Source organism: Telopea speciosissima, chromosome 8, assembly GCF_018873765.1.
Source record: "Telopea speciosissima isolate NSW1024214 ecotype Mountain lineage chromosome 8, Tspe_v1, whole genome shotgun sequence".
Taxonomy (NCBI): domain Eukaryota; kingdom Viridiplantae; phylum Streptophyta; class Magnoliopsida; order Proteales; family Proteaceae; genus Telopea; species Telopea speciosissima.
Window position 1 is genome coordinate 8,535,545 of NC_057923.1, and position 14,751 is coordinate 8,550,295.

At 39.2% G+C, this 14,751-nt stretch overlaps 1 protein-coding gene across 1 annotated transcript; it reads right to left on the minus strand.

Moving 5' to 3' along the window:
• Positions 1–46: 46 nt before the first annotated feature.
• Positions 47–13,843, minus strand: LOC122672004 (zinc finger protein BRUTUS-like At1g74770). The gene is made up of 13 exons (XM_043869512.1): positions 13,550–13,843; positions 12,365–12,583; positions 10,999–11,193; positions 10,565–10,908; positions 10,192–10,426; positions 9,305–9,473; positions 7,620–9,204; positions 5,676–5,894; positions 5,428–5,565; positions 4,775–5,009; positions 4,616–4,675; positions 415–486; positions 47–325 (listed from the first exon to the last, which is right to left on the minus strand). The coding sequence occupies exons 1-13, from the start codon at positions 13,841–13,843 to the stop codon at positions 224–226; spliced, it is 3,867 nt and encodes a 1,288-aa protein (XP_043725447.1). The 3' UTR covers positions 47–223.
• Positions 13,844–14,751: the final 908 nt, after the last annotated feature.

Sequence of the window (14,751 nt, forward strand, 5' to 3'; positions counted from 1 at the left end):
CATCACCTTGAAAGAAAATCTGGTTATGTGCTTTCTTACTAGTGGCTTTTCTTGTGATGATGACTAAAATTGATGATATAACAATTGGAATTCTTGAAGTAACATCCACCACAAACGTTACATTTCAAAGCAACAGAGACAGAAAAATATGAAAAAAGAAATCAACGCGACTGATTTACAGTAAGGTGTTTCATCTAATTCCCTATCAAGTAGTTTACAAGAATCAGAGAAGCCTAGTATTAAATGAACCGCAATATGGACACTTGTGATAAAGCCAATGGAAGGGAGTTACACCTCTCTTCTCACAATCATTGCATAATATGACCTGCAATACTCACAAAAATTTAAATGAACAGCTCAGGAAGTATAAAACAAGAAAAGAGATGATGCAAAATAGATGAATGAGGAAGCAACCTGAGTCTGGCCAGAATACTCCACTGGGATTTTCTCTTCAGCTAACACCACATCCAGCATCCCAAAATACACCTGCCATACCATCATCTAAACCATTTAAGAAGAAGGCTGAAACCTCTTGGGTGTAATTCATATAAATTAATCCAAGGAATTGGAACTAAACAGTACTCATTATCCTGCACCCCTAAGTTGAGTGGATCTCCCCAACCCCAATCCCTCAACCAAACTAAGAATTAAATTATTGTCCTCGAACTTCACACCTCACTGTTAGCATGAACAGAATGCACACACATCTTGGGTCTCCTAAGTCCTAAAGTATACTTTTGCTGATACCCTAGGTTCTCTTGTATCCCTCACCAACTTTCTAGTTTAGGTGGTCCTCCCTGCAGAAGTTCTCTTTCTATTTCAGAAGATTCTGTAAGACTGAACAGGCCAAATTCTAGGAACTAGTGCATAGACCATCATGTATTTCTCAGGACTGTTTTTTTTTATCTCTTTGGTAGGAATGTAGGATGTGAAAGTGACCTGTTAATTTAACCCGGAAAAAAACAGTCACTTTTTAGTGAATGGAAGGTTTCTAATTGGATTGGCTATTGACAAAATTAATGTAAGGATTCTAATTGGATTGGCTATTGACAAAATTAACCACATTGTACATGTAGATACAAGTATTATGGATTTAAGCTTTGAAAAATTTTAAAAGAATCCCACCATTCTTCTATGTCAACCGATAGGTTTATGACTTCTTTAGGAAAAAATAGGCTCGGTGAGAACTGCAACATTAGAAATGCAACTAGAGCCAATTTCTACCTTGAAGGATTAAGGAGTGCAGCTTCTTTTGTGATTCAACATTCATAAACCATGGATTGTTAGTGGCAATCAAGCTATATCTTCTGGGGAAAAAAATTCTTAAAATGTATGCCAAAATTCAACGTGAATACCTAATTAGTATATAATTAATGAGAATTCATTGTTATAGAGTATGTTAGCATGGACATTGATTATAAAGATTAAAAACATCAGTTCCACTCTACTCAACTCTTACCTTATCGCAACTAAATGGGTTCGGCTACATGAATCCTTTTGCCATTTGACTCTATTTAGGGCTGTTCTTGATGTCAACATCCACAAATTAATCGAACTTAATTAAAAGTAAGCTATAGCTATAAATAAAAAAGCTGGAATTTCTCATCATTGCCAGAGAAAATAATGACAATGAATGATAATATAAGTATATATTTTGGATGTCATTGGATCCTTGAGTTTAAAGTTCAGGAATTTAGGACATTGCAACTAACGATTGTATTGATACTATTTTGATTGGTAGTTTAGAATATAATTATAGGGTTTTTTACAATTACCACCCCAAAATCTTTTGTATTTACGATTACCCCCCAAAAAAAAAAACTTTGAAACAACTATTACCCTCCCCTATTGCATACTAATAACCAACTGACCCCCACCATTACAGACCAGTTACGGAAGGGGTTAGTCGTGAGAGTATGCCGCTGCCATGAATTTTTTAGGACCAAAATACCCTTATATCAAAACGAAAATTTTCTTCACTTCACCTGCACTTCATCTTCTTCACTTCCTCTTCACCTGTTGCAGCAAATCGGTGGAAGAACTTCTTTGTGCTTTTTTTCCTTCCGTTTTTCTCCTTTTAAACTTTCCTCTCTTCTCGCTGTTTTCTTCCTCTTCGATCAACCCGGAAGCTATGTGCAGCAGCAGAGTATACATTTCAAACACCAGTCTCTCCACTTCAAAGAAGATCTTCTTTCACACCATGGGAGTGAGGTTCGAGCAGCGTTGTCTCTGTTCATAAGCACATCCGCCACAACATTTTCTTTTGCAATCACTCGATCTCCTTTATTTCGTACAACTTCGGACTTCTCAGATCTCAATCATGTTCGGCTGTGTACTCTGCAATCATGGCGAACCCAGAATCCAATTCTCGCTGTAAGAAGAAATCGAAGAAGGATCGAAAAACCATCTTCGTCTCCCTCTCCTTCTCCTTCTCCTTCCTGCTCCCATTTCAGGTATGATTGATATAAGCAATAACAGTTTTGAATAGTTCTTTCATGGGTGGACTGAGATTTGGATATATAAATTATAATCTTTTCTTTTGCTAAAATTACAGTAAACAACGTCACTACTACTTGGCCGTCAACAGAACCCAATTCAAGATGGTAAAATCAGAATCTATTATGCCCTTATCGAAATTTATTTTATTTTCCTGGAACCAAATAGATTCGGAGGGGGAGGATTTGAGGGATGGATGGGGAAGGAGGAGATGAAGGGTTAGTTGGGTGTTTGTGGTTTGATGATTTTGTTGAGTAATAGAAGGAAACCTGAGACCGATTTGGCCTGTGGAGTTTTAGGGCTGTTACTGTTAGGATCTTTGGTTTGGGATTGCCAGAAGGCGATGAAGGGGTGGGTTTTGGGGTTCTGCTCTTGTGCTCTGATGGTGATTTTGGGGTTAAGGAGTGAGCATTTACACATACGCCTTAAAGATTTAAGGGTTCGCTCTCCCTTCATAAAGATTGCCAGGGCAAGGAGAAGATGAGCTACCTAATCTTAGATTTGAAAAAAAAAGAGGAGAAATTTTTCTGATGAATTCTGTTCTCCACAGTTACAACTGTTGCTAGAACTCTCTCTTGCTTCATTGAAGAAGAATCCATTACTCACTCTTGATGTAGTGACAGAATTCTCTGAAATATCTATCTCTGTGACATTATCACAAGAACCTGGACGGCGAATCGAAGAAAACCCAAATTCTGAGCTCGTTTCCAAATGGGTTTGATTCTGATTCAAAGTTCTGGAATCTTGGTGGCTTTGATACAGAAAGTTGGGATTAGATCCCATTGGATTGATTGTGCTCTCTTGGAATTCAAACAAAGGGAAAGGATCAAAGACTTGCTTGGCCACAGGCTGAACATAGTAGTTTGAATCGTTAATGGAAACTGTAGTCCCAAGTTGTAAACTTGATAAGGTTCTCTGTTTCTTGGGCTGAGATGTTTGCAAGTAGTCTTCATTTCTCTGCATTTCTTCTCATCTTGTGCTTCAGTTACAGTCAAGGGCTTGTGGGTGTTTGGGTCAATCCCTATCACTGTACAATCTTCCCCTAGTCTACACCGTTTTCTCTGCAACCGACGCCATGGAAGAAGAAGAAGGAGAAGAAGGAGGAGGACGAGAACGGACGGTGATGGGGTGGGGGGTATTTTACAATTACCACCCCAAAAGGGCATTTTGGTCCTAAAAAATTCATGACAACGGCACACTCTCACGACTAACCCCTTCCGTTACGGGTCTGTAACGGTGGGGGTCCGTTGGTTATTAGTATGCAATAGGGGAGGGTAACAGTTGTTTCAAAGTTTTTTTTTTTGGGCAGGGGGGGGTAATCGTAAATACAAAACATTTTGGGGTGGTAATTGTAAAAAAACCATAATTATATAATCCCTACTCTTCATTAGGGTGCAAACACCACAAAATTGGCAGAACTTTTAGTTCCTACTTGGTAGCAGAAAATAAGAATATTTCTGTGATATTGTCAAATTTAACTTGTTCAAAGAGGTGATTCCTGTGTCTATGTGTTTTCTGGAGTCCAAAAACAGTATTAGGAATGGAAGGACTTTCTTACTAAAACCCCCTCTCCACCCCCCCCCCCCCCCCCACCCAAAAAAAAATGTTCAGAGGAGTTAGGACAGCATGTTTTGCAGCTGCAGTTTAAAATGAGGCGATTCTTGCAGTGACACTATTTGAGGATCCAAACAGTCTTATGCAAAGGAAACAGACTTCTTTAAAATTCAATTGCAAGTTAAAAATATCCATAGAGTGCATCATATGTGCACATGCAGTTTAATAAGATCCAATTTCACGAGAAATCCAAACTTCATCCTTTCTAAAGAACAGTTTATATGTAGATGGATCGAGTAATAGTCCATCAACAACATGCACTGCCTGGAATGTTAGCATCAAATAGATTTCCATCCACTAAAAATCTGGTAGCGCAGAAATTTCATTTAGAATCCCCTAAAAATATGAATAGAAGATTTCAACTGAAATTCATTTTAAGATGTATAAAATAAGAAGTAAATGATCACTCTGAGTAATTGTGTCTCTTTCAGAAAGCACTTAATATGAATCAGTATGAGAGCACAAAATAGAGGAAATTTTATGGAAGATAGCTGTAATAACTGACCTTCATGTCCCCCAGTGACTTGCTACAAATAGGGCAGGTATAGTGAGTACAGGTGTAATCCTAGCAGTGGTATTGGCAAGCATCCAATAAGTAGTCTGATCATTACATATTCTCTATGGTAAACACATGAATTCTGGTAAGGTTACGTAAGGCAAATACCTGAAAGCATGTTGAGTGCATCAAATGCCCACAAGGAAGTGCCTTCACTGGAGAGGTTGATGTGAAGATGTACTCATGGCAAATCGGGCAGTTTGATTCAAAACATTTTTCTCTGCAGATATGCACCGTAAGAGACTTTGACATGCATGCATTGCAGTTCATACAATGGAAGTAGTCACTACCCAGTCCTCTCCCAACTCGGCACAGGTTGCAGTAAGGGCAGTGATATATTTCCCTGTTAACATACTCAGTTTCAGGAATAAAACTTCACAGCTTAAAGCCAAATACCAAAGGGGTTGAATATTTTCTTACAGAATCATGGTGGCAAGATGCAAAGGAACAGACATGTCTGCATAATTAGATCAAGATATATGCACTAAGATTTCTTCAACAGATTTTGCATACCTTAAGACTAGAAGTGTTGATCTAAAAATTAAATCATTGATAAACTCTTCTTCATTAATTTCACTATACTTAGATTCAAGGACCAATCCAGAGTCGATTTCAGTGAATTAGAGAAGGATATCTAAGAATATGTACCAAGCACATGCATGTCATATTGAAGGAGTAAATTAGAGAAGGATATCTGCCTCTGCCTCTGTAATTTCAGATATGACAAGGAAAGTAGGAAGAGGCTGCTCTGGTTACATCACCTTTCATCATCAAATAATCTGCAAATATTGCAGAAGTATCTTGCCATGGACAAGCTGTTGCAAGAAATATTAGCGCATGTGGGATTAATGAGCTGAATTTTCAAGCATTTCATACACATCATCTTGGCCGTAGATTTTCTGCACATATATTTGAAACATAGCAGGAGAAGGATGCAAAAAATGAGAAGAATCAGTACGGGGAAAAAAAAGAGTGACGATGAAAAGCTGAATCATTGCTTATACTATACCTTTCCAGCAAATGATCAGAAGCCTCATCATGACAGTATCGGCATGTAAATAACTGATTACAACAGCTAGCAAACAGCTTACAATTCCTCTTATAGTGCTTGCAACCAAAAATTCGATTGACAGGGTCCTGGTAGGATGGACACTGGCCTGGAATTTCTTCCCCATTGCTTGAGAGAGTTGCTTCTGGATAAGACTTCTGCTGTGCAACAACCCAACGGCTGAAACATCAAGGAAGCTTATGTCACTTTTTCCATGCATATTTAGTGACTACAGAAAAGGACTGAACAAAGGAAGAGAACTTTCAGGTACATGAACAAAGTAACTGTATACTTGCATTATACTGAAAAAAGTGGACAAACATGGGATTTATACATTTAATGGACGTAACCACGGTTTTGGAATTCTACTAACTAGGTTGCAAGTCTCTTACTTAAGATAAACTACTAGTATGCATAGTTAGATGGAAAAGAGGGAGAAGTGCAGAAATTTCCAATCCATTATGCATTTTTCATGTGTTTGGTTGGAGAAGTACATGCTGCCAAGTCAAGATAAACTATTGCTTTGCTCAGATCAAAATGTGAAGACAAGTCCAAAATTCTCCTTTCTATTATGCAGTTTTGAAGTGTTTGGTAGGAGGGAAAGTTCTTTGTCCAGTTCTCATGTTTTTAAGTGCTTTACGTTTTGTCATTTTCCTCCTAAAATGAGAAAAAATATATCTCCACTATCCAGGATTTTCTTCCCAACCAAACAACTTGTGGAAAATGAAATTTTATTTTCTATTTCTTTCCTCCAATTTACCAATATTTGCTTCCTCTATTTTCCATCCAACCAAAAGAAGTCTATAAGTGTGTCAGCAACCCAGCCAAGTCTGCATTTAGCAACTGATTTTTGCAATAGGCATAGTTCGAGGTCTCTCTGAGATCTCGCGAGATCTCAGTAAATATCTCGGTATTTCAAGCTACCGAGTAGAAACCAGCCACGAAACAAGAAAAGAACTTAGTCTTGACCAAAATTCCAGTATCTCACCGAAAATTTTGGGCCTGAGATTTCAATTGAAATGTTACAATCCACCTTATTTAAATACCAAAACTCGACTTGTCTCGGTCGAAATTTCGACCAACTCTCGATGGACTCGACTGGTTTTGTCCGTTTATTGAAGAAAGCTTGCCCAAATCTCCTTTTTGCTCCAAATCTTACCCAAACAAGCTTGGAACAAGAGGATTTGTTGCTCAACAACATTTGGAGGAGATTTGTGTGGAATATGCCATATCAGTAATATATATATATATATATATATATATATATATATATATATAGTGTACACTACCAACCTAGGGCCATAAGTCAAACACCATTTTGGGTGTGATTTTTAAAAAATTTAAGGGTTCCACTATGTTTATCGGGCCTAAAACAGGCTGTCCTGCAAATTTCATGACCTAATTAGATCATATGGCCACCAAAACCAAGGGCCAAATTTTTTTTTAAAAAAAGGCATTATCTCGGCCGAGTTCTCGGTTTCTTGCCGAGATAACTTAGTTTTTAGGCTGGCCGAACCATGATCGAGACCGAGATCTCTAACCTTGGCAATAGCCAAGCTACACACTGCAATCAAGACTTAAAATCTGATGGAACTCAGTAGATCCTCCACCCCAAGATGAACCTGATCCAGCTGAATTTAGCCATATGAATGATTTATTTTGGCTTTCAGGAGAAATATTTTGAGGAAATTCCTATTAAGTAGGACAGATCAAATTGTTAGAACCAAATCCCCAACCGTCACCATATACACCTGCATATAAAGGGGTCAAGCATATGAAACCCCCCCCCCCCCCACCCCCTTCCAGGATTGACCATCACAACAGTACTTAACAGGTATCATACAGATTTGTTTGAAGAAAGGGGGAAAGAAAAGAGAAGAAGAAGAAGAAGCATTTAGCATCAACCTCATCAGCAGGTTCTGGATGATATATGATTTCCTCTGAGGATCTAAATGATCCTCACGTGACACTCTTCTAATCACAGACTCCAGATCTTCCTGACTCATTGCCAGAAGGAGCTCCTCCTGATGCCTAAATTTCTGATTTACCCAAGAAGACTGAAATGGTTTCTTGACCTGATGTGTGGAATCTATAACTTTATTGGATCTCTGCTTGTTGCCCTTGCTAAAAACTGTTGCACTTTCTGAGAATTGGTAGCTGTCCTGGTTTTCATTCATAATATCTGTTTCACCATCCCCTTCAACATTTCTAGAAGTTTCAGAATTACAACCGGTAAAATCCTTTGTTGAAAATGTCAATCCTTCATCATGACAGTTCCCTCCTTTTGCCTTATTAAAACATTCCTTAGACAGATAGGTTGCAATAATCTCCAATGGATTTGCTGTCCCAGAAGAGGAGATATGTGACTCCTCGACCACTTTAGGTATATCATAATTTCCCATATCTTCCCACCATTCTGCTAGCCATTCATTAAACATTGTCTTCTTTGTAGCATTACACCACAAGGACAGTATAGCTTGTCTTTCTCCTGGCGTTAATGATGCCATAAGCCAGGGAATCATTTCCTGCAAAATTTCTCCTCTTGTCCTCCCAAGCATGCATCCTACAATCTTTTCTTGCTCCTCATATGAGAAAAATTTTGTAAACAATGGCCAAAGTTCAATTTCTTCACGATGGATGTGTTCCCTTATGTTTTTATTTATTAATATACACATACAATGTAGCTCCATACACTGCTGGCTGTACCTAATCATTCTCTGGCCAAGTGTAACCTCATCCACCACATTTGACAGTGTAGACGGAAGTGCAAGACGCAATTCTGAAATCTCCTCAAGAACTTTGGATATATTACTAAAGTGCTCCCACTCAAATCTGTGGTCAATTCTGTAGGAGTGACTGATCTTCTGGAGTTCTCCCTTGGCCTCTAAAGCTGGGAAGACAATTTCATCTTCAGCATCACTATGGATTTGGTACAGAAATCGTACAAGATGAAAGCGCCTACAGAATTCCCTGAGAAACTCAACATCTTTAGCCACCATGGCCGACCCAGTGACAAGGTATTCTAGATCTTTTTTCAGGGCCTTGTGGACGAGAAAGATGCAGTCAATTGGTCTGGGTTCAGGACTGAGACTGGAATCAGCACAACCTTTTTCAGCAGGGAATTGGGAGAAGGAAGTTGATTTATTTAAATCTCCATAGAGAAATATACGCAGATTGATTCCGCTGGAGTACAACATGATATACTTTTCTTCAAAGCTTAGGATATTGAAAAATGAAGCATCAGATGGGCAGCTCTTGGCCCTGTTGGCAGAATTTGGTTTCATCAGACTGGGGTAGGATCTCTTGCAAGCTTCTGCATCTATATCTAGAGAAGAAACACCAGCCTCCTCGATCTGTTCAGGTAGGAAACATGTGCTTTTGAACATTTCCTGCAGCTGTTTTCTGAATTTGTCGACCGAGGTTTTACCTGAATATCCAATCCGAACCCACTCATGCAAGAGAGATGAGAAAGACTTATCAAGCATAGGTCCTGTGTTTTTTAAAAAAAGAACCCAAAAAAAAAAAAATCCCAGGTAATTAAGATAAACCAGTGTCATCCAATCATTTGAGAACACAAGTCAAATGCAGACCTGCCAGCTTTATGCTACAAAGGACTGTCTTAAATTCATCCTCCCTTAAATGTGCAGAAAACCAAGTTATCACGCATTTTAGCAACCCAAGTGGCATTAAACAAAGGCTCCGGTATAGCAGCCACTGCTGCTCTTCATGGTTATAGTGTTTGCAAATGATAGGGAAGACCTGGTAAGAATTCAAATCAGAAACAATGGTGACAAATCCAAATTCTTTTAAGTAACATCAAATGCTTAGAAAGGGATATAGGCAGTCACAAAAATTCACTGAGTGGAGGGAAGGTTGTAAGTAGTCATGGACCGGATATATAGTATTGGAAGTGAGACATTTTCTCTCTTTCCTCTTCTCTTTCTCTCTAGAAAGGATTAAGATCTAGAACCCCGATTGACTATCTTTTACAATTTAATGCCAAGGGCTGCCAATTGGCAGACAAGTTGGAGGACTCAGAATCTCCAATTCATTTACCAAAAAAAAAAATCTCCAATTCTCAATAGTACTTTGGGCATTCCCTTCTAAGTATCAACCTAATTTACATGTCTCTGCCAGCCCAAGTTCTTCTCTTTAACCTGATCCATATCCTTTTCCTCTTCCTTTTTAATAAATCTCTCAGTTAATCATTAAAGAGAAGAGCTGGAAATGGCAATGGAGGATGTGGATAAGATCATAGGAATATTATATACATTGAGCAATATCCAATTGGATGATCTGATTGGGGTTTTGACTATTACTTGAATATGTTGGGGTATATTTATTCTGTTTCCTACAGTCCCTCTTGGGGTGTATATATGATTTTCATTTTCCTAGTGCCTAATAAATTTACCTGTTATCTATCCTCAAAAAAGAAATGAAAAGAAAAGAGTTGTAAGAAATGATGAACACATAATACCTCTTTTTCTAGAATATCGAAGTGTTTGGAAATTTTCACCACAAAAGGTTCCAATTTCAGGCATAGCTTCTCTATAAGGCTGGACAAAGATGGCCCATCTTGAACAATGAAGTTTTGCAGCAATTGTACAAGACTCTCAATTTGAATTTCATCTGGCAACCATCGATGGGAGAAAGATAAGGAACCATCTGCAAGTTCATTTAACGCTGGGAAGAAGACTCTCTCCAAGGCAACACTGTAAAGAGTAAACAATACCATACATCTTCAGACATCACTATAAGGAAACCAAAACAAAATAAATTAATATAAGGATCTTCCACCTTGATCAAGCAATTTGGATTTCTACGAAACTTGGTCTTGAGCATAGTAATACCTATAGAAAATAAGGACATCTACAAGGAACTTTAACTGGGCATCAACTAAATCTGAAGTTGAACTCTTAGAGCTTCTTGTTTTATGCAACTCCTCCAGTAAATCTATCCGAATGGCACCATGCCATAGACAAAGGCATTCAAGAGGCTGATGTCTAATATCATTATGGAGACAATCTGATACACTCATATGCCAGGTATCCCCATATAAGGTCTTCTTGGACAAACATAATTTTGGCAAGCAGAAGTCTAGTGGTCTATGAAAATGTGAATAACATATTTCATTTCTTTCCCCAGCAGAGACCCCAATATGTTGGTTCTTCTTGCCAAGCCAGGACGCTACCACCTTCAAAGACAGATTCAATCATTAGCATTTGGCAATCAGAAAGCTGGTTTAAACTATCATAGTATCATCCAAAGATTGTTCACCAATTACCTCTTGTAACAGCTTTTCTCCAGGAACAACTTCTTTAAAACAAAGCATAACATCCTCCAGTTCATCTAGCGAAAGATAGGAGGCCATCCATGGCAAAACTTCCTCCAGAAATATTATAGGAATGCTACAAATAAACAGCCAGACAAGTGAAGCCTGCTCTTTGATAGAGAAATGCCGTATCAGCAATGGAAAAACCTGCATCAATATGTCAATTTATGGTAAAATCACAAACCTATGGACTATGACACGATGATTGAAAAGAGAAGGCCAATATCCTTTCAATACATGCTCCACAGAAGATGGGCAAAAGGTATGCAGTAGAATTGAAAAGGAAGATGGCAGTGATACAGACATTCTCTGAGAAAACAGTTCTGAAATGTCCATCTTGGGTAATCTTTGGCAAAAGATTCATCACAGCTATGCCAATTATGTTGATGTTTCAGCACTTTTGGGCCACAAATAGCTACCAATGGAATTTAATATTTTTGTTCATTTCTAGGGTTAGATTTAGTTATTTAAGATACCCAATTGAAAATGTATTTATTCAAACTTTAGTTAGGTTCACGTTGTCATTTGCTTTATTGAAAGAAAAATGCTCTGCACTCATTGTAAGGAATCTAGATTTTAGTTAGACCAAATAATTTGCGCTTCTGACTTTGAATTCCATTGAAATCTTGGAATTGCTTGAATAACAAGACTTCCATTTCCTGCAAATTCTTTCACCAGGACATTACATCCTATTAATGCACAACCAAGTCCCCAACTATTTGAAAGAAAGAATGTTTTCTAATTCACAACTTTTTACCAAATGTCCCCACTCAAGGTGCTTCAGGTCCTGACTGGGACTTGGGTCCTTGGGCTACACCTGCACTACCTTTTGGATTTGGCCAAAAGTTAGACCATAAGCTTTTGAAATGTTGGTAAAGGTTAGCTAGACTGGCCGTCCACCTAACTTGGCTGGGCAGCACACCTAGTTGTGCTACATGGAAGAATGATGTTGCAATTCTGACCATTGGATATCTAGGGAATGGTCTAGAGTGGCCATTCCATACATAGACATACACTCCCCTATATGTTCATGCACCCTTTTGGTAGTCCCAGATTTTTCAATGTTTTGTTTTGGCCCTAGGAAAACTCCGTTCAGGTTGAAAACTTGACATGTGAGGAGAGGGCCTTGAGGTCTACCAGTACATCAAAGACCCATTTGACATGCCACACAGCACAATTAGCAGGGCTGCTCAACCAAGCTAGGTAGGAGGCTTGCACAGCCAGAGCTTTACCCATTTATATTATTCTCAAAGGAAAACAATAAAGAGTGCTGCCAAAATGTCCCCAGCTGTACTGTAGGCAAAAATAGAATGCATACCTGCTCTTCTTCTTTCAGCATGTGCTGGCAAATTGATGATCTGATAGTTCCAGTACAAAACACTAGCTCTTGGCATGGCTGGGAAAGATTCTCATTATTTTCCAGTAAAACACTCAAGCGGTTGATAACAGGGTCAAAAAGGTCATACATGTTACTATGTTCAAGAGAATACGTGCTCGCCACATTTCTGACGCGTAGATCCAGTGCTTGAAAGATAAACTGCCATACAAATATAAATCTGAACTGTAAATAGTGCACAAGGGAACATATTAAACACCAAAAGATAACAACAGATGGGAAAAAGCAAACGAAAATGTGATTGGAGGATTTGTCAACATTGTAATTCACACAAAGAATTTGCACGTTGAATGAATACTTTTGGCTGCCTTCTCTCAAGAATTACTTAGTCCCTGCTAACGAGTACATTTTTTATGTAACAGGACACATGGTTTTGGTCTTTGCTCCCAATATTCCTCTTGTTGAATTCCAGATAAACCCATGGCATGGAATTCAAGCAGTTAAAAGCCTAAGCTATTAAGTTATAAGACCCTACATAGCAAGTACAAAGTTTTGGTACTAGTAGTGAAAATTAGCTTCCCTGGATGGCATAACCACCCAAATTGTCAAATTCCCTATTTAGAGGCAATTCTTCTTATTGAGAGTTTTGGACCATAAGAGAACACAGTAAGAGAAATGTTGGGGATTTTCAATACTACCTATTCTTAACGAAATGGACTTTTTCGCCTTTTGGTGATTCTAAATTTTTGCTTCAACTAATTTAAACCATTCAACATATGCATACAATACAGGTCTGTAAGTCCGTCCCGTAAATGGACAAGTCAGTTAACTCTAATTGGTCTCAGAAATGAAGATTGCAGCCACCTGGTTGAGCTATCAGATTATTTTGATACACGAAAAACTAACAAGTATACTTATGGAGCACTTCACTCCACTCATCCAGTAGTGGGAGAACTGATGATTAATATATTTCTTAAGCATTAATCGTCTTTTTATAGAAGTGTTTTCTCCTAAAACGCATCAACCGTGCCCTGAGAAACTAATTTGTAGGTTCAAATGATTAATAGGCAAACAGAATGAATAATTAGCACTTCGCAAGCAAATGTGGCCGAATCTAAGATCAAAATTTAAAAAAAAAAAAAAGTATGGACAGGAACTGGGGGAAACCTCATCCTTGGCAGCACAATGGTACTTGAAAGCGAGCATAAGAAAGTGGAAGCGGCGGAGAAGGTCGATGATCAAGTCTCGTTCATGAGGACCGGTCTCCCAAGAGTAGAGCGCAAGGCGATGGAGCTCGGAAAGCTCGGAGCGAAAAGCCTTGTGGAAGTGAAGAAAGAAGAGGATGGGAGCATCGACGAGTCCGACACCAGCAATGGTGTCTACCAGCAGCACTTCCTTCGCCTTCTTCTTCTCATCCTTGTAATCCACCGACGCCGTTGCAGGAATTGCGCCACCACCCATACAGACGGTACCAACCAACGCCAAAGCCCAACATCAAAGGCCGAGAACAACCAAAACGGAGCCACCACTCGAGAGCATCAGCAGCCCTCATTCCTTCCTTCTTGTTGCTTCCTCTTCGTGTCACTGCTCCCAATTTTTAATTCCTTTTTTCTTTGTTAATATACTTTGAAAAACTGTTTCTTCTGCCGGAGACTTCGATGGAGACGTGATACCCAACCGCCATGACAAGTGGTCAGTTCTGTGTTCCGTCAGTCTCTGCTCATACGAGGTGCAGGAGAGCACAGTCAGCATCCCATGAGGGTGAGGGTGTGCTCAAATTATATTCCCACACGACTTAAAGGCTTGCGCGCGTGTTCAGCTCCACGAAACATAAGGTATCTACGTGTCTCCACGTGCCTTCAACTTTCCTTTTCTACGTAACTGTCACTTTCCGTTGCCCAGACGAGTCGGTATCCGTAGGGGTGTAAATGAATAGTCAAAATCCGTTTCGTATTTGTGTCTGTATCCGTTTAGCATTCTTCGAATTCGGCCGAAAGCTTAACGGATGCAGATATGGATAGCTTATAGCTATCCAAAAAACTATATTTACATGTAAACGGATAAAATATCTGATCTGTATCCGTGTCCGTATCCGTTTAGCACTATCTGAATTCGTCTGATAGCTAATCGGATGCGGATGCGGATATAGCACTATCCAAGCCAAATCCGATCTGTTTACAGTCCTACGTGATCCTACCTTCCCTGTGGATCTCGATTGAATAAGTATCAGCATGGATCGGAGGATCAAGATTGTCTCCAAGGAGCAGGGAACGCCCAGGGCGCTGCCAGCTATTGGGCTGTGACACACACATCCCTAGGTGTACACCGAGATGTGTGTAACACAGCTCTACCATTGGATGCCCCCTGAC